This window comes from Durio zibethinus, chromosome 4 (genome assembly GCF_047325235.1).
Source record: "Durio zibethinus cultivar Kanyao isolate XHJ-2024 chromosome 4, ASM4732523v1, whole genome shotgun sequence".
NCBI classification, from domain to species: Eukaryota; Viridiplantae; Streptophyta; class Magnoliopsida; order Malvales; family Malvaceae; genus Durio; species Durio zibethinus.
In genome coordinates, this window is record NC_143165.1 from 18,591,122 (window position 1) to 18,613,588 (window position 22,467).

A 22,467-nucleotide genomic window follows, 5' to 3' on the forward strand; every position below is an offset into this window, starting at 1 on the left:
CATAAACATCTTTAGCATAATGTATCTAGTTTCTTTGTTGGGTTGAAATTGCATGAAGTCCTCTTGGATTGTATTTTAGTCGAATGGGAGATAAGAGATAAGAGTCCTTATTTATTTAAATTCTTTTATGGCTAAGTAAAAGAGTTATTCTTAGATAAAACCTTCTTTAGCTGAATAGATAGAGTTCATGGGAGCTTGAAAATGCTTAGAACCTTCTTGAATTTTTGCTTTGGCCGAATACGATGGGAAAGTTAAAGGTATCCTTATGCATGTAAAACTCTTTCTTGATCGCATGTTTGCATGAAATTGGGCCAATAGGGTTTGGCTATAAGCTTATGAGATATGGCTATATGTGCTTTTACATGCATTCATGCATAGTTTGCATAAAAATGAAGTCCATAAGCTTAAAACCTTAAAAATCACAAAATAAGCATTAAGACACTAAAAATATATCAAATTTTAAAATTTAGCACAAATTTTAACCTATAAAAATACTATAATTTTAACATATGAAATAATTCTAGATGAAGCATAAGCGATAATAGAAACTATGCAAAGCTGTGTGGCTTCTCATATTGCGTGAAGGTAATATGATAGCTCATATTACCTTAAAAAATATGGGAAGCAAACTGAAACTGATGTGAACTGAATTGAAGAGTGTCCTAGTTTCTTGTTAGATATTGCTGTCAAAAATTATAACAGAGTAATCCATGGATTATTTTTTAATATATATATATATATATATATAATGAGATAGGAAAGTAATTATATGTATAAGAAATATTGTTATTTATGTTTTATAATGTACAAATTATAGCTATTTTAAATTCGATCAGAATTTTTTGAGTTACAACTCAATTATTTTAAACTTGTATTTAAAATTTAAATAAAAATTTTGAATTTTAAAATTTAAATTTTACATTTATTATAAATTAAATTTATGTTTTATTTATTAAGATCAAAACCAAATTCAAATCAACCTTACCAAATATGTGTTCCTTGCCATTTGGTTCGGAGATGAAACTGAAATTTACTGATAAAATGAAATGAAACGAAATCAGTAATTCTTAGAGAATTAATTCTATATCTGTAAAACGATTTTCATGTGAAATCATAAATGAGTAAGAAATCATATCCAAAGGCATTCAATAGAATTTTCTCCATGCATCTTTGCTAAAATGCGCCGAGGCCTTCTCTTTCTGCAAAAAAAATCCGGATATCGGAAACAAGAGCCAAGCGTTGAGCGTTTATAAGAAATAAACATAAATCCAGTATTCCATTTTCAATACTAGAAATTACAGAAAAAAAATAAAAATTGGTATATAAAAAAGAGAAACAGCAAAGGAAGACAGGGAGAGATATGGGAAGCACGAGCACCAGCGCTGCTTTAATCTCCCATTTACAGCTCAACAAAAGCTGCTTCAAACTCGTCGAGTCAACCAGGGCTCAGCTCAAGTTCAACTCTCTTAAATTCAGCGATTCAAGGAGTGGGAGGCTGGAATTCGGTGCTTCGTGGAGCTGGAAAGGCTTTCGTAGTGCCGTTTGTTTCGCTGCTGTTGATGATGATGTTAAAGAAAATCGACAACAAGATTTTAGTAAAACCAGCAGCGCCTCCGCCATCGAGGATAGACCTGGTAGAAACGAATTACAACTTAAAATTTTTAATTTCATTTAATTTTTCTTTCAATTTTCCATAATTGCTTGCTTCTGGTGCTTAAAGGTTTGGTTTTATTGTTGCTGTGTTATTTTTTTTTTTATTTCCTATAAAATTGCTATCAAACAAAATCAAAAGGTGAATTGGATTTTTTTTAATTGAAAATTTTAGCTTAATTCTTGTTTAAATAGATTTAATATTCGGGCTCAAGTTAGATTTTTTACTCACACATAGGAAGCCTTCCTGCTTTGCTCATTGCCTCTTTTTATGAAGTTGATAACGATTAACTTTTTGGATTGGAATTTGCAAGAGGAATTGGGTTGCGTGTTGGGGAATCATTTACAATCGATTGTTGGTTTAAACAAATTGTCCTAATGGGTGGTTATTCATGAATGAAAAATTTTGAATGAAATATATGTTTGTTTGCAAGAGAAGGTTGTTGTTATGGGAAAATATCTCCTTCATTTAGCAATGTGTGCTCATGCTTAGTTTAGTCAGCATCAAATTATTAAATGAGTTAATATATCAGAGGAGTGTATTCTTTTGTTCCTTGAAATATTAGGGTGCCTAATTAACCGCTTCTGGATGAACATTAGCTAGTAATGGATCAAATTATTGATCCATAACATTTTATAAGATCAGGTCAGTTTCAGCATAGTTGCTATGAGCGGGAGAGAAAGAATTAAATTGATTTTATGTTCTAGGACAAGAGGTTAGTCATACTAGTAGGGATAACAGACAATATAGGTGCAAGCAGATGAGAATGCTGCAGAAAAATGAATGGCATTCTTTAGGCAGATACCATACACAAATTTCAATTTGTCTCCTGCTACAGATACTCTTGGGTCATGACATTGATAGTCTCACAAATATTTTTCTCTATAATATGAAGTTATTAGCATTTGGATCAAGATGTATATTGCCTTATTGCAAGCAACAATGAAAGCTGGTATGAAGGCACTTTTGTTATACCTGACCGAGTAAATCAGAACAAATTACTTTTGCTTGAGTTCTTTGCTAAAAACTTAAAGAGATATTTTTCTTCTACCTACTTAAGTGGTCAATATATTGAAATGCAAAAGGGGGCACAGATCTAATGTTCTGGCATCAGGAAATGTGGTGCACTGTGGAAGTAGAAACCATAAAAACAAAACCAAAACAGTGAAAGAAAACAGAACAGAGTCTAAAATTAATATATACTCAAGTAGCAAAACCTCTTAGCAAATCATATTCAACTATAATATGACTACCTAATGTGTCTAAAAGACTATTTATACTAGTGTTATAGTAGTTTTCATTGTGGCACTTGGATATACATAAACCACATTTAATCCTAGCCATTTAAACTCAATAAAATTTCACATGACCAATTCAATCAAATAAAAACATAATTACTAACCATAAACCAAACTAAAACGAAAAAAATAAAAGAATATATTAAAATAACTAATTTAGATAACTTTTGGACTAGTTCTTCATCAATTTCTCAGGTTGACAAAATGCCTTCTCATTACTGAGAGCTTTTGTAGCTTTTGCGTAGTCTTTTGGATCAGTCCTTTTCAGTTCATCTCATGCAATCCAAGTATTCCACTAGCTGGTTTACTCAACTCCCCCATAACAAAATTGAATAAGGATCATTTGGGTAATGAATTTTTTAGTTCTTCGAACCAGTAACTTGATTGCTAATTATTTCCACTAGTCTGGTGATACTGGATCAAGCGAATGAAATGAGAAGAGCACTTTACATTTTGATAGAAAGGGTTATAGTCATCCCCTTAATGTCTGCATGAGTCACAATTAGATTTTCTAGTAGAATTACAACCTTCATAACAATAAAGATGTAGCTGTAATTCTTGAATCATTCTTCTCTTCTCATCTATTTTCAGATCACGGACATCTTTTTCATGTGCTTCTTTGATTGTAAGTATTTTCCCTCGAATAGCCATGATAAAAGATTATGAACAGAAAAAATTTGCATCCAAATTTGGAATAGATTAGAAATCTTTTGAACTCAACATGTGTAGTATGTTCCTGAGCTCTAAAGTTTGTATTGGATCAAGGGAATCAAGTGAGAAGAACCCCTTAATCTTACACAAATAATTATTAGATTCACCACTTTAAGGAAACAAATACACTGCTCCAAAGATACAACACAACGTAACTCCACACTCTAGGGATACAAGAGTCACCACCCTGATGATAATAGTTTAAGCAAGTTCACAACTCTAAGGAAATCCAACTAGGAGGTACAAAACTTAAATGAAAAAACCAAGAGGTTTATTTTATTCAAATTACACTTTCCAGTTACAGTAAATGATGACCTATTTATAGAGCTTGAACATCCCTTCAGGAATAGAAACAGCTGAGAAAAACAAAATTATACTAACAGGAATTATTATGAACACATATTCTAGAAGCTCCTAGGGTTCTCCTAGGATATTAGAATAACATATTGCAAATCATTAATTCCAACAACAATTATAGCACCCATTGGTCAAATGTGTAGGCTGGAACCTTGAACATAAATTCTTCCTAATGTGTGGTCGGTTGCTCCAGAATTGCCCCCACCAAGGATGCCTCATTTTTGGTTGAAGAGTTGGGCTGGTTGGAAGATCACCCTTCGTTGTTTTGGGCTACGAACAAAATGTTGAATTGTACCGAAACTAGCTTCACCTTGGAAGTATGTTAGCATGGTTTTTTCTTTTTTTCTTTTTTTGGGGAGGGGGGGAGGTTTGCCATAGACTCAAAGGAAAAAGGACTTTATTTCAATATGGTTTACTTTGTTTGTTGTAACAAGAAATCGATGCTTCTTATGTGGCAGATCTATACTTTAGATAAACTGCAAAGCTGTGGTTTTCTGAAATTCATTGCCTCAGATTGTGATTCCAATTTTTTTAGTCACTTTTGGAGTTCTTTGTGGGGGAAGCTAAGAGTTTCCTTAAAAAATTGCTTTAAACTTAAAGAAAATACTTTTGATACTGTTGTTTTTCACCGTCTTGGAGGCAATGCTTTACACGCATAAAAGTTTTTGTTTTAAGGCATCCAATCTATAACCAAACGGCAATAAGGGGAAAGTCGAAAGGCAGCAATGCCATTATAGATCTCAAACAAATTGATCTGGGATATACCACCACTTTACACCCTTCCGCACATGTAACTCCTGTGGAACAATTAAAACAAATGGACACCATGTAGATTTTGTGGACAGGACAATAATTAACCAAGGCTTGGATACCATATTAGGAAATACTACCAGAAAGCCAGTTGATAATAGCTGGAGATACCCAACCAGAATACATGGCTCCTACAAACTCCAAACTTAAAGATCTGAGATATAGAACCAATGGTTTCATTCTGACTGGTAATTTGTTTTCAAGGGTCATATAGATCAAAGAAATGTTTTCAAGTGCTTGTGCTATGAGAGCTCATGTTTCTTTTTGGCAGTATTATTTGGAGTAATGACTGCAGAAAACCAGGCCATATTTGCCCTTTGCAAAATGGCTTGTTGCCTTGGATTGATTAACTTGTGTGCGCTTTGCGTTTTAGTTTCTACCTGATTATAAGTTTTGTGAAAATAAGTAATAGTTGTGCAAACACAAAGAAGGGGGAACTTTATAGTTTTATTGTAGGATCAAAGATATTAGCAAATTCTTCCAAAACTCAATTTTCACCTTTCTTCTAATTTGATGCCATTATTCTTGACATGTTTAATTTCGCATCTTAAAGAAGGCATGATCTGCATTTGTTGGATGGTTATGGAATTATATAATTTTCATAATCTAATTCTTGATAATTGTACTTTCAGGAACTCAATAGATTTACATGCTTTTAGGTAAAATGCTGACCTCTCTTATATGATGCATGACATAGATGCGACTAATATCTCAACTGAAGAAACATCACAAAGGTTTGAGCTGAATAATGAAAGAAGTGCGCTTTATAATTTTCTTTATCCTGATAAAGATCTCCTGCCAGATGATAAAGAAATGACTATATTTGATCATCTTGAAGAGCTACGCCAGAGAATATTTGTGTCAGTGTTGGCTGTTGGAGCTGCTATGTTGGGATGCTTTGCATTTTCAAAAGAACTGATAATGTTTCTTGAGGCTCCTGTTAAAGAACAGGGCGTACGATTTCTGCAACTAGCTCCTGGCGAGTTTTTCTTCACAACTTTAAAGGTTAGATTGAATGAAATTTTTTTGTCTTCAGGATATGAATATCAGTTATTGGTTGCAACATTTTATCTGTTTTTATAGTAATAGACTTAACATGGAATGAGTACTATCTTGCTCTATTTCATGTTTATTTTATTTGCTTTTTATTTATTTTTAAAACGAACTAGTACAGCACCATAGGATACCTTTGGAATGATGTGCTATCATATTAAAGATACCTTTAAAAATTTTGGATTAAATTATGTCAGAGTAATTTTTGCTGGATACTTTTATACCTAGAAATATGTGATATTGCAATTAATTTTTTGATCCTATCCTTCCTGATTAACTTCCACCTGCTGCTTGCACGGTTGTATAAATATTTTCAACTTTGATTAGATAAAAAGCTAGCTGCATATTACCTTGCATCTAAAACTTAAGAAAGAACAAAAATGAGAATAAAGAAAAAAAGAAAAAGAAAAGAGATCAAGTTGAAAGAACGAAACAAAAATATATGACTACTATTGGTAACAATTTATTTAGTTGGTGTTTTGCAGGTATCAGGATATTGTGGCCTTCTCTTAGGAAGCCCTATAATTCTGTATGAGATCATGGCCTTTGTTCTTCCAGGTTTAACAAGAGCAGAGAGAAGGTTTCTGGGGCCGATTGTATTGGGCTCCTCGGTTCTTTTCTATGCTGGTATTTTCTTCTCCTACTCGGTTCTGACTCCAGCAGCCTTAAATTTCTTTGTTACTTATGCTGAAGGGGTTGTGGAATCTTTGTGGTCCATTGATCAGTACTTTGAGTTTGTACTAGTGCTTATGTTCAGCACAGGCTTGTCTTTCCAGGTATTTCCTACTTCTATTGGGGTAAACACTTCCAGTCACCATATTTCTAAGTTTTTGAGTTCAAATCTATATGAAAATTGAAAACTAGTTTGACTATCATCCTTTTGCTTTGTAAGAACTCAACCTAATGATTCTCTTAGTGAGTAAGATGAACTCTTGAAAGTCGAATGTTTGGATTTCAGCAATCATGTTTTAGGGGAACCTAAACTGAAACTGTCTCGTGCTCGGCACAGGCTTTTAACTCAAATCTTAGATGGCTCTATTTGATTTATTCTGCAGGTTCCTGTTATACAATTTCTTCTTGGACAACTTGGTCTTGTGTCGGGGGACCAAATGCTTTCCATTTGGAGATATGTTGTGGTTGGTGCTGTTATTGCAGCAGCTGTACTTACACCATCAACAGATCCTCTTACTCAAATGCTCCTGGCTGCGCCACTTATGGGTCTTTACTTAGGTGGTGCATGGGTTGTTAAGCTTACAGGACGGTGACTTCACTCTCCAACAATTCAGTAGGGATTTGTCTAGTGGGCAGTGCATTTCAAGCATGCTCATTTTGTATATTGCTAAAAACGAGTCATATCGACTGGTGCAAAATCAGCCACTAAATAGTTTATACCGAATTTGTATCATCATTGTAGTATTTCTTTTACCGTGTATTGCAAACTTCTCCTAGATAGCACTAGGATTGAGAAAAAAAAAAAAAGGTATTACTCTGAAATTTTAGGATCAATTTGGATTTTTTTTATTCAGTTTAAATTCAGATATTTTATATTTTATTTTGGTTTGATTAGGTTCTCAAATTAAAAATGAAAAATAAAAAATATTTAAAACAAATTATATATTTTTATTAATTTATATATTTTTTAAATTTGTATAAAATAAAAATAATTATTTTATACTTAAATTTATTTAAATATATTAAAAATAATTTTGAAATAATAACAAATATTAAAAATATTAATTTTGAAAATTTAATGAATTAAATTGATAAAATTCCATTTAAATTGGAATAATTTCAAAAAAAATTTAATTCAAATTTATACTGATTTTTAAAAATTTTAAATATTACATAATTAAAATAATTGGATCAAAACGAACCATTCTCATCCCTCAATAGAGGAATTGATTTATTATGCCACTAGACTGCAGATCAAGACTTCCAATATAGAATGAGAAATGAAATTAACGGTAAAAGATTTAAAGGAGTTTTCAGAACAATTTTCCCTTGAAAAGTCGGGTTCAGTTAACAAAATTTCAAGTCTCACTTTCTCTCTCTATTTGGCTATATCTAATTGATGACAGCAACGTTCTGCATTTGACTCGCTAACTCAGTTGTGCTGGAGCGATCGAGTTCAGATTCCATTTTTTTCAATTGAGTTCTCAACCCACTGCAAGCCTCAACAAAGGGCTCAGATAATGTTTCAAAACATTCCACCTCTTGCTGTACTTCATCAATGCTACTTGACATTTTCTCCAAAGCCAGCCTTATCGCAGCAATCTCTTGAGGCGGATAAAGACAGGCTCCAATTTCATCAATTTGTGCTCCCGTTCCTTGACATATCTTCAGTAATTTCTCCAAAGAATCCACAAACTTACTATTGTCATCTGGAGTTTCTAGATTAAGCAAACCAGTGATCATGCGGACAAGTTCCTTTATAGTCACAAGTGTCTCAGATACAACCCCTTGAGCTAGTTGAGCAACTTTCATTTCTTCAGGCGACAAGTCACTGCCCAGATCATCCTCACTTAAATCATCATTTTCAGGCCCGCTTTCTGCTTTGGTACGAGTATCACCAAAGTCTTTGTCTCCGAGATCAGAGGAAGCAGGCTTGAGCTCCTTTATCTCGCGAAGAACATCCTTCACAGAAACTGCTATCCGTGTCATTGCCCGCCCAATCGCTATCACATTTGTGGCAGGGACCTTCTTAAGAGAAGAACATGCCTCCCATACTGCTCCAACAAACTGAGGCATTGACAGTTTCTTGTCCTTATTGCGAGATCCTGCTATCATTGAAGATAAGTATCGTTGTTTGTCTTGATGGAAGAAAAGAAAAATTAATCCTTTGGATGGTCAATTAAATTTTTGGTCAAAAAGAAAGCTGATGCATGCATAAAAGGCTAGAGAATATAGAATGCACTCTAGTCAAATCTAAAATAAGTCCTCCACCCTTGTTAGCATGAATCATTGCATATGAAATTATATATCGATTACTTCTTTATTAATTTTCTTCTTTTGTGAGACTGCAATCAGATTGCCTAAAGGAGACTGCTAAAGGAATACTCACTGCACGCATACAAATACACAAGCAAGGCAAGGGACAATAACATGCACACTTTCATGAAGCAGTCAACAACGATCATCATCAACCCCATTGATTATCCAATAATTTCATACTAAAATATAGTAAGATACTATATATCACAGTTCAAAATTAGTAACACCAACCCATTACAAGAGAAAAAAACATATAATTATCCCATACATCAACATCACTTCAAACAATTTACTTGGATAAATACTTAAATATCTATATGTTTTAGAAGAAGGAGGCTATATGCTTATAAAAGACTAGTCACTCTTTACTCCTAGGGAAGACATATCATTCCAGTACTGATTCTTAAGTGTTCTGTACCATATCATTCAACATCACTTTATAAAACACTTCCTAATTATCACTACTGTTTACATCCTCTAAGTTCACTAAATATAAGAACTCAGCCTCTAAAGGGAAAAAAAAATCAATTGCCAAACTAAGTGTTACATACGTTAACTAAACTAACCCTTTATCTGCAGCCAAAATAGAAAAAAAGAGTAACCTTTGGCCTCTTCACCCAATTTTAATGCATACTTGAATGGGAATTTATTTTTATGGTTGCATTAGGTGCATTAATATGTAGTTCTGAGAAACAGAGAATCTATTTACCATATAACGAGACAGATTCCTTCATTAACCTAAAACTGCAATCAACAACTTGCTTAACAGATTCATGGATGCTCAGAGAGAGTGTTGGGCCAGCGTCAACAGTGCTTCCATGGGAGAGCAAAAGGAAGCCCTGTAGCATATTGAAATATGATGTTATGTTCTCCTCAAGTTCTTTAGCTTCAGGTGCTTTCCCATTCCAAAGCATTCCAGCTTTTAAACAAACAGATGAATCAATCACTAACTTCACTCAATCCAAAATGCCACACAGAATTATGGGGGAAGAAAAGAAAACAATCCATATGTCAAGCAGATATATTAAAAGTTTGTTTGTGTGCCATTCTTTTTAGCATGAAACAAAAGAGAATCTTGGAAATAAATAACAAAAAGAGGCAAAAAATGGCTATTTTGTCATGAAATGATGGTTCTTGTTAAACTTATCATATAATATAGTACTAAACCCTATACCCTAAACTTAAAGCCTCATTAGTAAAACATATAATTTAAATGCGTACTGCAATTTCAAAGCACACGTGAATTTGAAGTCTTTGCATCTAAACAAGGAGAAAAAAGAAGGGAAACTATCCAAAAACCCACATATAAATCCAAAATAGTTTTATGGCATACATAATTTGAATACCTTAATTGTAAAAAAAAAAAAAAAAAACCCACTGCCCAAGAGAGAAAATTCCTAAAAAATAAAAGAAAAGAAAAGAAACGAATTTGGGAGTACCAATAGTAGCTTGCTTGGAAAGTTGTTCACCAATCTGGATAACTTGAGTCCAGGACACTTTCTCCAAAGAAGAAGAGGTTTGATCCAACACCTACTTACCGTAACCCCCAAAAAGACAACATAAGCACAAAAAGCTCTCAGATGAAGTCCGTAAATGAAAAAAAGAAAAAAAAAAAGAAAAAGAAAGAAACCTGCAAAGTTTCATGGATGGTATTGAGGTAGGCAGTGAGTGCTTGATTCAGCTGTTCTTTCTCCGCTTTTCCCATCTCTGTCTCTGTTCTTATCTCTCCTGATTTCTTTTCTTTTGTTCGGTGTCTTTGCTTTTCTGGGGTTTTAGTTTTACAATACGGTTAATAAAGTCGCCGGACATTCGCTCGGCAACGAAACATATTTTTTGGTCAAAACGTGCCTGGATTTTGTATTTTACAAAAATTAAAAATTTTGTCTCTTGCGATATAATTCATAAAAATTTAATTTTTATATTATTTTAATTATTAATTTCATCAATTTTGTACTTTTAAAAATGATGATGTAGCTATTGACTTTGATGACGTGGCTTTGACTTGTTAATGTGATAATTGAGATTAATAAAATTGATTGTTAAATTATACAAGTAATCCTTATACTTGTAAGAAACTCAAAATTTAATTTTTATACTCAAACAAAATTTAAAATTTAATATTTATACTCATAAAAATATTTTGAATTTAATCCCTCTAATATAAAAAATATTTTGAATTTTTTGAAATTTTTTAGGTTAAAAATTGACACAATCTTTTCTTATAATATTTTATCCTAATATTAAAAAATCTATTATAATACTTTATGATAATTTTCATATATTGGAACTAAATCTAATATAATTTTTTATTACCCATGTAAAATATTGTTACTAGTTTTGTCATTATTTTTTGTTACACTTTTTTATAAAATGTAAATCTATTACTAATTTTGTTATACTTTTCTGTCATAATTATAATATACTATAGTCATATTAAAAAAGTTTTATACCAATCTATCACAACTTTTTAATAAATGATACAAATATGTTATTATCTAATTTTAATAAACCATTATTTTTTATTAATTTATTAAATAAATTATAATTATATCTTATGAAGATAAAATTATCTATCTAATAATGTTTCTATTCCTTTGAATTAAATCCTATTTAAATTATTTTTTATAATCAAATCTAGGTTAAAAATTTTAAATAATTTAAAGTAATTTACTAGATTAAAGTAATTTACTAAGCTAATTAAAATAATATTAACTTTGATATATTAATTTAAATTATTAATATTATAATTGATTAATATAAATGATAATAGTATTATTATTTATATGATATTATAATAATTAATTATATATAATAAAAAGTAATATATTTCAAAAAATATTTTTATATTACATGAATTAAAATATTTTTAAATTTTAATATGTTTCAAAAACTAAAAAAATTCAAAATATTTTTATATTAGAATGACTAAATTTTAAATTTCGTATTAGTATAGGGACTAAAATTTGAATTTCATGTAAGTACATGAATTAAATTTCAAATTTTATATGAGTATAGAATCACTTATATAATTTAACATATGATTTCATTAATTCAAATTGTCATGTCAACAAATCAACACCATATCAGCAAAGTTAACGACAATATTAACATTTTTAAAAGTAAAAAATTGATGGAGTTAGTAATAGACAAATTATTAAATTAAAATAATATGAGAACTAAATTTCTATAAATTATAATATAGAGACTAAATTCATAATTTTCATAAAATATAAAGACCAACTTTTTTTGGGTTCATTTTTTATAATTATATTATAAGAAAATATTAAATTTTATTATCATAATTTTATGTGTAAAATATTTTACTAATATATTTAAAACAAATTAAATAAAATTAAAATATAATGTTTATATTTAACATGTAATTCAAATGCACATACATGATCCTAAGCTCTTTGGCTTAATATCTAAAAACTCTTAAAAGGATATAAAACTTTTACTTTCAAATCAAAATTTTTTCTTTTTCCAAAAAATATATTATGAAAAAATTATTATTTATTTTTATAAAAATTTTATAATAAAATAAATATTTTAATTAAGCTTAAATTATCTTTTTTAAATATTAATTTTTTATTTATTTGATAAAGAAAAAATAGAGAGAGAAAATAACTTTAAAAAATGAAATTAAAAGCTTGTGATTTTTTTCTTTTTTTTTCTTGTTTTGATGATTATTTGGATTTATATTTAATGCACTATCAGTATATAAAATTTTCATTCTTAAAAAATCAAATGATAACATTTCATTAATGAGATGAATCAAATGATAATATCTCATCAATAAGGTTTTTAAAAAATATTAATTTTGTATATGTATTTTAAGAGTTGATATTTGCTCATTAATAAGATGTCATCATTTGATTCATTAATAAAATATAAGATCTATACACTAACAGTGTATTAAATATAAACTCTTTTGTTTTTACTATTATAATTTTTTTCATAATTTACATGTTATTTTTTGTTACCATGTAAAAAAAAATTGATAATAGCTATCATAATGTATAAATTCGTGGACCTATCATTAGACATAACTTTAAAGAGTCGTCACAAATCTTTTTTTCTCTATGTGCTATTGGGCACCTAATTGAATCTGTCTCATTTTAAAGAGATATCATAAATTTGACTTAAGTATCTTTAAAAGGTAGATTATAGTCTATAAAATTAGAACTAAATTTAGGAGTACGATTACATGTAAAAAAAGTTATAGTATCCTCACAATACCCATCCAAAGGATGGTACTAGTTTGATTTTGTGTTATCCAAGCCTTAGAATATGTTTATATTTTTACTAAATAATTTAATTATTAAAAATTGATCTTAAAATTACTCTAATTATTTGATAGCAAAAGATAATTTTTTCACCTCAAGAGTATTCATAAAGGCTCGTGTCCTATTCTAAAAAGACTCCGTTATTAGATTCATTAACATATTTTTCAAGAAATTATTTTTGAAATAAATAATAAAATCCTCAATTTGTTTGGTAGTCTTTTTATATCAATGCATATCTCCTAATTATTTAGTGGGATTTTTATTTAAAAACCTTTTTTAAAGATCATTAAATTTTTCAATAGATGGGTAAGATTTAATTTGGAGATTTAAATTCTCCAATCGTTTGGTAGGATCACAAAATCATTTTTTTTCCAAAATTCATTATAAAATTGTCTAATCGTTTGGTAGTCTTTTAAATCAAATAATAAAATCCTCTATCCGTTTGGTAGTCTTTTATATCAATGCATATCTCCTAATTATTTGGTGAGATTTTTATTTAAAAACTTTTTTTAAAGATCATTAAATTTTTTAATAAATGGGTAAGATTTAATTTGGAGATTTAAATTCTCCAATCATTTGGTAGGATCACAAAATCATTTTTTTTTCCAAAATTCATTATAAAATTCTCTAATTGTTTGGTAAAATTCATAATTCAAGACTTAAAATCCTCTAATTATTTGGTAGGATTGAAAAATATATATTTTTAAAAAATTCATTATGAAATTCTCTAATTATTTGATAGAATTCATAAGTAAAAAATTCCTAAATTCTCCAATCATTTGGTAGGATTAGAAAAGATAATTTTATTTGATAAAAAATTTATTATGAATTTCTCCAATCATTTAATAGAAAATAATAATTTGAAAATTCCTAAACCTATAAAAAAACCTTAAATCTTTTGGTAAGATTTATGAATTTATTTTGAAAAATTCTTTTTTTTTATAGAAATATCAATTAAAACAAATAAAATTTACATAACTAAAACAAAAATAAATAAATAAGTAAATTGAAAAAAATAACAATTAAAATCAATTATAAAATAAAATAAAACTTAAATAAATAAAATAAACAAAAAATTACCAAAAAAAGAATGGGTCGGCTTGGCTTGAGTTGCAGCTTAGTCGTAGAAAGGATAGTTGGCTTACGTGGCTTTAATCACTACTTAGTTTGTGGCTCAGCTTGGCTTGAATGAGGTTGTTGAAATGGGTTGCAGGTTTGGGTCATGATTGGATCCGGTCGGGTGAATAAAAAAGCACAGATCTTTAAGGTGTTTTAATGACTAAAATGGCACCGTATAAACAAGGTATAAAAGGTTGAAATTTTATTTTATTTTTTAAAATCTACTCTTCTCTCTCTACCTTCTTATTCTTTTTTGCTTCTCTCTTTACTGGTCGTTTAAGCTTTATTGGATTTTGGGTTGTGCCATTGGGTTTGCGTCAAAGTTTAGCCTAAATTTAGGTTTTATCGTCAGATTTTGAAATTTGTTGTTGGGAGTTGGGATTTTTGCCAAAAAGCTACAGAAAACTTGAATCTCGTCAAGAAATTCAACCAAAATATGAAAAGTCTAGAAAATTTCCAGAAAAATCACTAAAAAATCTTTGATTCACCTCTTTTAAGTTCTCCAAGTCCTTCAACATTTAAATCTCCAAATATCATTCTGCCATAAATTTGTTATTGTTCTCTGTCCTTTATGATTGTTTTATGATGATAGTTGTGTTCACTCCATTTTTTCTCTTGCTCACTAATGGTTGTTGTCTACTATTTTTTTATTTTTGTGAAGATTGTTGTTGTTTTCTTAGCAGTGAATTACAAGTCCTATTTATCATGACACCTTAAAGTGTTTTAAAAAATTACGGTGCCATTTTAGTCATGAAAAAAAAGCACAGATCTTTAAGGTGTTTTAATTTATTGAATTTTCAATAAGAGTTTCAAATGAATCGCAAGTCAAAAAGCTAGAATTATCATGGCAAAATATAATTTATCTTGACATGTTTAAATTCGATTTAATCATGATAATACCACATTACCATCGATCCTTTCTTCAACCATCCACTATTTTTTTCATTATCCCTTTTTTTTAATGACCAGATCAATAAATAAATTAAATGAAATAAATATAAAAGAAAAAAAAGTAAACGATAACAAATAAACAATATTAAAAAATAAATGAAATTAAAGATAAACCACAATAAAAATAAATAGGATGTATAAGATAAATATGTACATAAATAAATACAATAACAGTAAAATAAAAAATAAAAAATAAAGGAAATTCAACAATTGGTCATGGGGTGGGTTTGAGCCTAACCAATTTGGGCCTTTAGGCTTGAAATTAAATTAGGCCTAATTGACTTAGACCTTGGACTAAATGAGGTATTTACAGATGTCTTTCTTTGCACTTTTTCTATGTAATAAGAATTATGCAAAGACATAGACATTCATTACATTCAGGCTCAAATTAAAATTATTTGGGCCTAACTGAAAGTCAAAATGAAATGAGTTGGACATAGTCAAAGGTTAGAAATGATAACTTACACTAAGCCAAAAATTAAAAAATGAAAGTGACTGGATTGAGCTAAGGTTGAAGATAAATGTGATCAGATTGAACCAAGGTCAAAAATGAAAATGATCGAATTGAATCAAGGTCAAAAATAAGGATGACTGAATTAAACAAAGGTTAAAAATGAAAATGACTCAATTGAGCCTAAGTCAAAAATAAGGATGACAGGACTGAACCAACGTCAAAAAATAAAAGTGACCAGATAGAGTTAAGGTAAAAAATAAGGATGATCGGATTAAGCCAAGGTTAAAAATAAAAGAGATCAGACCAAGCCAAGGTCAAAAAATGAAAATGATTGAATTAAACTGGATTAAACCAAGGTCAAAAATTAAAGTGATTAGATAGAACCAAGGTTGAAAATAAAAATGACCGGACTGAACCAAGATGGTAAAATAAAGGTGACCAAACTAAACCAAAGTAAAAAATAAAGGTGACCTAACTAAACCAAGGCCGAAAATAAATGATCAGGATTGAACCAAGGTCAAAAATAAAAATGACTGGATTGAGCCATAAGTCAAAAAATTAAATAACTTGGACTAAATTGAGGTCAAAAATAAGTGATCAAGACTGAACCATAGTAAAAAACGAAAATGATTGAATTAAACAATGAGTCAAAAAATTAAATGACTTAGACTGAACTAAGATAAAAAATGACTAGGTTTGAGCCTAAGTCGAAATATGAGATCAAAAGATATAGAAAATAACAACTGTAAGTTTTAATAATCATGCTCGAAGGACTTACAAATCTTACTCATTCTTTAAAAATACGCTTTTTGAAATAGAGGAACATTTCATGAAACTTTTCAATTAAGAGTTAAAGTCTTATCTTTTTCTCAATAAAAAGTTATCTTTTTAAAATTTCCATCTTTTGACAATTTCCCTCAACTAAAGACATACTAGTTCCAAATTCTTTAGAAAATTCTTATCCTTTCACAAATTCAAACTTTTTGTTTGCAATGAATGTAATGAATGCCATGAATGCAATGCATGAAATGCAATGAATGCATCCATAATTGTGGTAAAAAAAAGGTTTTTAGGACTTTTTTTTTCATCCTCAAAACTAGTTATCTTTATAACTTCTATCAACCCCTCTATAAACCAAAATATTTTTTCACCAAATCTAAACTTTTCTCAAAATGCTTCTTGAAAATTTTATGAATCAACATTTGCACAAGCTTACATGATTTTAATTCTGCTACTGTTACTATCGATTTTCTTTTCAAAGTAATGTATGAATATTTTATGTGTTTTCTCATTTATTTCTTGTCATTCCAATTTTATGAAAAATACGAATCATCACATATTTTCTCATTATAGGAAAGCAAAAAAAAAAAAGTGAAGAACAGGGTGGTTTGAAGAACAAGGATATTTAATGTAAGGACAAGTTTAACGAGGGATAATAGGCGAATGGACAATGTCAAAGCAAATTGACCAGATAAATGTTTGGATGGGATTTGCACATTTAAAATAATTAATATTCAGACAATTTTTTACACCAATCCAGAATTCTTTCTTAAAAACTTATTTTGTTGCCATCTTTAACCTTTTCAAGCTTGGAATCCAAAATTTGCCCTTTAGCCCATTAGACTCTTATATTTTCAAGTTTCTAGCCAATACATCTTTTTTTTTCTTAAACACACTTTTGGTTTTCGATTTATGTCTTCTTTTTCCCTTTTTTTCACTTTTCACTTTTCATTTTTCCATTTTTCATTTATTTTTTTATTTTTCATTTATTTTTTCATTTTTCATTTTCTTTTGCTTCATTCCTCACAAGCATTCCCATTAAATTCCATAAAACATAAGACATCATTGCCTTTATTGTCATTTAATCATACCCTAAGCATGCCTCAATTCAATAGATGATTCTTCAATTTCAACATTCATGTTTGATCAAAATAGATTTTTAAGGCATGTAATTTAGGCTACGGTGAAAGGTTATGAAAAAGGGATAAAGTAGGCTCAAATATATGTGTTTGAAGGTTAAACCAAAGGATCATCTAAAGCACTTTCACAATTTGCCCCACTCTTTATCAAGTGCCTTCGTATTTTTTTTCTTTTTTCATTTTGCCTTTTATCTCATTTTTTTCCTTTCCGGACAAAAGATTTTTTTTGCCCAACAATAGTTATGACTCACACATTTTTTATTGCAAATAAATCTTTTTCTCAAACTTTGCCCCCTAATGAGAAGGGTGATCCTTGGTGGGTTCCTTTCAAAGAAATTATAATAGGCTTAAAAATGGTAGCAAAATGATGATTTCATTTTTTTGTGAAAGTTAGAACAAAGTCTACCATTTCTCATTTCAAATATGAATGCTTTCCTTGAAGAATCTATATTGAATGAAAGCAAGCTTTTGGATATAAGGGACCACATTTTTTTAAAATGACTTTATTCTTGCATTTTAAAATGTCAACCTTATTTCACCCTAACAGATTAAGGGTCTAAATCATCAATCTTATCAGTATGAATGAACGTTTCAAGATTGAAACCCAAATTATTTTCATGATTGATTGAACATTCATTACTTGGAATAAAAAGTGAGTGAACTATGAAGCGATATATAAAAAGTAAAGATAATAAAAAAATAAAAAGAAAAATATGTAATGAATTGCATTTGTTGTTTTATTGAAATGCGAGGTAAATAAAAGATAAACAAATAAAAAACTATCCTAAAAAACTCTGAAAACATCTCTTCAAAATTATGCCTCTATGTCATTAGGCAAAAAAATTGTACTTACGCTTGGCTCTTATTTATCGCGAAACTTGATCAACCTCTTATTGATAAAACCTTATACTTTGTGCTTTAAGGTAATATAATTTTTGATTGAGTGACCTGTGATCCCATAATGGTAGTCACATTGAGCATTAGCATTATACCATTCTGGGTAAAGAGGTTTCATTGGCTCAACATGAACAAGGACCAAAAAATGATTTTCCACTAGTTGTGGTAACAAGTCTGCTATGTCACAGGATAGGATCAAAAAAAGTCTTCTTTTTATTTTTTTGTGATCCTTTCGAATTGCTTGTATGATTATGAGGTTTTAAGGTAGACTTTACAATAGGTGTAGTGGTGGGGTTGTAGGTATGAGTTGACAAAAAAATATATGGATAAGTAGATGATGGGAAAGGTTAATAGGGGTAAGATGCTACATTATTCATAGATGAATAAAGAATTGGATACATCGGTGGTGGGTATTGTGAAAAACTTTTGAATTGTTGATTATCATAGTCATAGCTTGAACTTCATTCTCTTTTTTCCTCGGCATTTCACTTTCTTCGTGTTGGTTGACTTTTCTCTTTATAGCTTGCTATTCTTGATGGCATTTTCAATAATCTCACATGATATTAACATGTCAACAAAGTTTTTGGTGGCATTCCTTATCATCTTTTCGTAGTATGGAGCCTCAAAGGTATCGATAAACAGGACGATGGTTTTTTTTTAATAAAAGGTGTTTAAACCTTAGCAACAATATCTCTCCACCTTTGAACATATTCTTTGAAAAATTCTATGGCCTTATTCTCCATTCTCTGTAAAAAAAAGTGGTTTGGTGCTCTAGACGAACTACTTACCTGAATATAAGTTGACTGAGGACTCACATCAAACTTTTTTTTCAACTACTTTACCATTCTTAACTCCCTTTCATTAATAATAGGTTGGGGTAGATAACTAAAAGATAGTTGTCTACCACTTATAAAGGTAACAACCTTGCATTTTTATTTTTTTTCCCTTCATGGATTGACTTCTGTATTGCTAGGCAAGCTATCTTAAGGGCATTTATTAAGGATGCTAGCTATTTACCTCGTTTACACCTTTAAGTTTTTTATAGCAACTATTTGACTTTGAAGGTCTGTAGCCTCCTTTAGATGAGGTTAGCTTGATTTAGTAGCATGTTGTTTTAGTTTTAAAAGATGGAAGAAAACATGTCTTCAAAGGAATTTTTCTTCTCTTATGGAGGTAGTTATGGTGGTAGGTGGTATTAAGGAATCGAAGGTAAGAAAAGCTAGAAATGTGCTATGCTTTATAATTGGAAGATTGACCTTGATTATTTGTGCATGAAAAATTCAACTGATTTTTCTAGCCACGATTATATGTTTTAGAGTAGGGAATGTTTTGTTACCTACTAAGCTAAGCAATAGAATGGACAAGCTTTATCTTGATAGGGTAACAATCTACTAAATGGCTACCTTTACACATATCATAGCTAAAAAATAAGCTTTGTAAGAACTAGACAAGGTTGGGAGTAATAGTAGGTGTTGGTATAGGAATAGGACTAGATCCTAAGGCATCTATTTTTTTTAGCTAAACTAGCAATCTGAGCAATAATAGCACTAAAAGCATCTAACTCGTATACTCTACTAGCCTTCTAAGGGTTTTAGCTTTTAGGTGACCACTATAGTGATTGGTAGCCATGTTCTTGATGAGCTTGAAGGCATCATCTATGAATTTACTCATGAGGGTGCCACCTACATAACTTCTATGATTGTCCTATCATGTCGTAAAAGTCCACTATAGAAGGTTTGAACCACGAGCCACTATGTAGGCTATTATAAGAACACCTTTTAAGCAGCTCCTTATACCAATTCTAAGCTTCATAAAGAGACTAAAAAACATACTAAGTGAAAATAGTGATGTCATGCGAAGTTTTATGATTTTTATAGGTAGGAAGAACTTTTGCAAAAATTTTTAGACAAGATTGTCCCAAGTAGTGATTGATCCAAGGGGCATTGAAGTGAACCAAGTCTTACCCAAATCACGAAAAAAGAAAGGAAACAACCTAAGTATAATGGCATTATTAGAGACACCATTATGTTTGAATGTGTCACATATTTTTAAAAAGTTCCCTAAATCTGCTTTTGGGTCCTCACTAGCAAGTTCAACAAATTGCATTGAGGTCTGGATCATTTGGATTATGGCAGGCTTGGTTTTAAAATTGTTTGCTTAGATTCCAAGCCATCTTAAACTTTGCTAAAAACCATCGATATTGGGCATAGCATAATCCACAAAGTTCTATTATCAATGGGATCAACCATGGCTTTAGGTCGAGCTAGATTTTTTTTTTCCTTTTTATTGTTCCTAAGTGTTCTTTCTATCTACAGGTCTAAAGGGGTTAGATCAAGGTTTCTACTCCTACATATGGGCCAACCATAAATTAACATATTAACAAAATCCAAAAGAAAAAAGATAATAAAAAATGTATTTACAACTATCTACAAAAAGATAGTGAACCAAACTACATCCTAGTATGTGTGGTATCAATATTAACCCTAAACTAAGTGCACCAATCCTTGGCAACACCACCAAAAACATGATGATAACCAAGCAGGAGTATCACAAGTGTATGGGCCGTACAAGTAATATAGATTGGAAGTATTTCAAGTTATTATCTTCTCAGGGATTGAGTTTCTAGCCTAAGATAAATTATTGAAATTAGACATCAAGGATACATCTGGCTCGAAAGGAATTTGAGAACATTTAAACTAATAATATAAGTTAACATTAAGTTAATTCTAAAACTAAATTACTAAGTAATTAAACCTAAGTTACTAACAAATTATGAAATTGCTAAGTTAACCCTAAAACATACTAAAAGTAAAAAATTACCAAAAATGGAAAATTATTAAAATGGGAAGTTTATAAACCCTAAATTAAAAAGCTCTAAATTAAAGCATAAAAATTAAAAAAGTAAAATGCAATAAATAAACATGCACAATATGAAGTTAAATTGAATAAAAATAAATAAAAATATTATTTACCCTGAATGGTAACCTAAATCCTGAATGGTAACCTAAACCCCAAATGACATTTAGATACAATAACAAAATGTAAAAGGCATGGAAATAAAATCCTAAAATGAACTAGATTATATTTGGGCTATGGCATAAAAACAAATGCATGAAATTATAAACTTAAATTAACATACAAATTAAAATTAACAACAATTAAAACTTAGCTAAGCCAAATTAACCTTAAATGCAGTCTTACCCTATTTTATGCATTTTATGCAATTAAAACTAACATGAACCGAAATGGCATTAAGTAAAATGACTTGAAATGCAAAATAGCAATTTATAACACACACCACTACATATATTAAAGGCTTAAACAACTAAACATGTAAATGAAGATTAATTTAACTAACATACAAACATACATGCAAACATCATGTAAAGGCAAGTTAAAGACACAAATTAAAGATAAGATTTAGCAAGTTTAGATGCTGAACAGAACCTAAAACAACAAGAAAACTAAAAAATTACAGCATATAAAAATAAACAAAGAAGTATAATTAAACACATGGTGAGCTAACCTGAATAAAAAGCAATATAAGCCTAAACATGCAAGACCTTCAATGCTTACTTTAAACATGGATAACAACTCTAAGATGAATATTTTAACACTAAAAATAGAAATAAATACTGGCTGGAAATAGTAGGGAAAAACCAAAATAGTAGCAAATGGAAACCATGCACATGTACCAACATACATTTTATGAACTACATGACAAACAACTAAAGAAAAATAATACCTAAGGTAGATCGCATAAAAAAAACCTGAACAAGGCATTATACAACCAAAAAATACAAATTTAAAACTAAAAAAACTACCTAGAACCATAACAAAACAAGTAATATGAATAAGATGAAAATATGCCCCTAAAATGTACCTATAAGTTAAAGTGCAAAGAAAAATCAAAGAAAGTGCATGGAAAAATAAAAACAAAATTCATGAATATAAAATAGATTTAAAGTGC

The 22,467-nt window shown here is 29.8% G+C and overlaps 2 protein-coding genes across 9 annotated transcripts; one reads left to right on the plus strand and one right to left on the minus strand.

Moving 5' to 3' along the window:
• The first annotated feature begins 1,103 nt into the window (after nt 1-1,103).
• Nucleotides 1,104-7,432, plus strand: LOC111288610 (sec-independent protein translocase protein TATC, chloroplastic-like). Its single transcript, XM_022879569.2, has 4 exons — nt 1,104-1,634; nt 5,525-5,832; nt 6,366-6,656; nt 6,936-7,432. Exons 1-4 carry the CDS (start codon nt 1,361-1,363, stop codon nt 7,143-7,145), a joined length of 1,083 nt encoding a protein of 360 aa, XP_022735304.2. The 5' UTR covers nt 1,104-1,360; the 3' UTR covers nt 7,146-7,432.
• Nucleotides 7,433-7,819: 387 nt separating this feature from the next.
• On the minus strand, nt 7,820-10,711 carry LOC111288366 (uncharacterized). 8 transcript variants are annotated; one of them, XM_089759817.1, is made up of 4 exons: nt 10,502-10,711; nt 10,311-10,401; nt 9,581-9,790; nt 7,820-8,690 (listed from the first exon to the last, which is right to left on the minus strand). In XM_089759817.1, the coding sequence occupies exons 1-4, from the start codon at nt 10,574-10,576 to the stop codon at nt 7,945-7,947; spliced, it is 1,122 nt and encodes a 373-aa protein (XP_089615943.1). In that variant the 5' UTR covers nt 10,577-10,711; the 3' UTR covers nt 7,820-7,944. The 8 variants fall into 8 exon arrangements, with proteins under 8 accessions (XP_089615943.1, XP_022734976.2, XP_022734977.2 ...); XM_022879241.2 differs by having other exon boundaries at nt 7,820-8,660; nt 10,502-10,710; XM_022879242.2 differs by having other exon boundaries at nt 7,820-8,657; nt 10,502-10,708.
• Between the last annotated feature and the right edge of the window lie 11,756 nt (nt 10,712-22,467).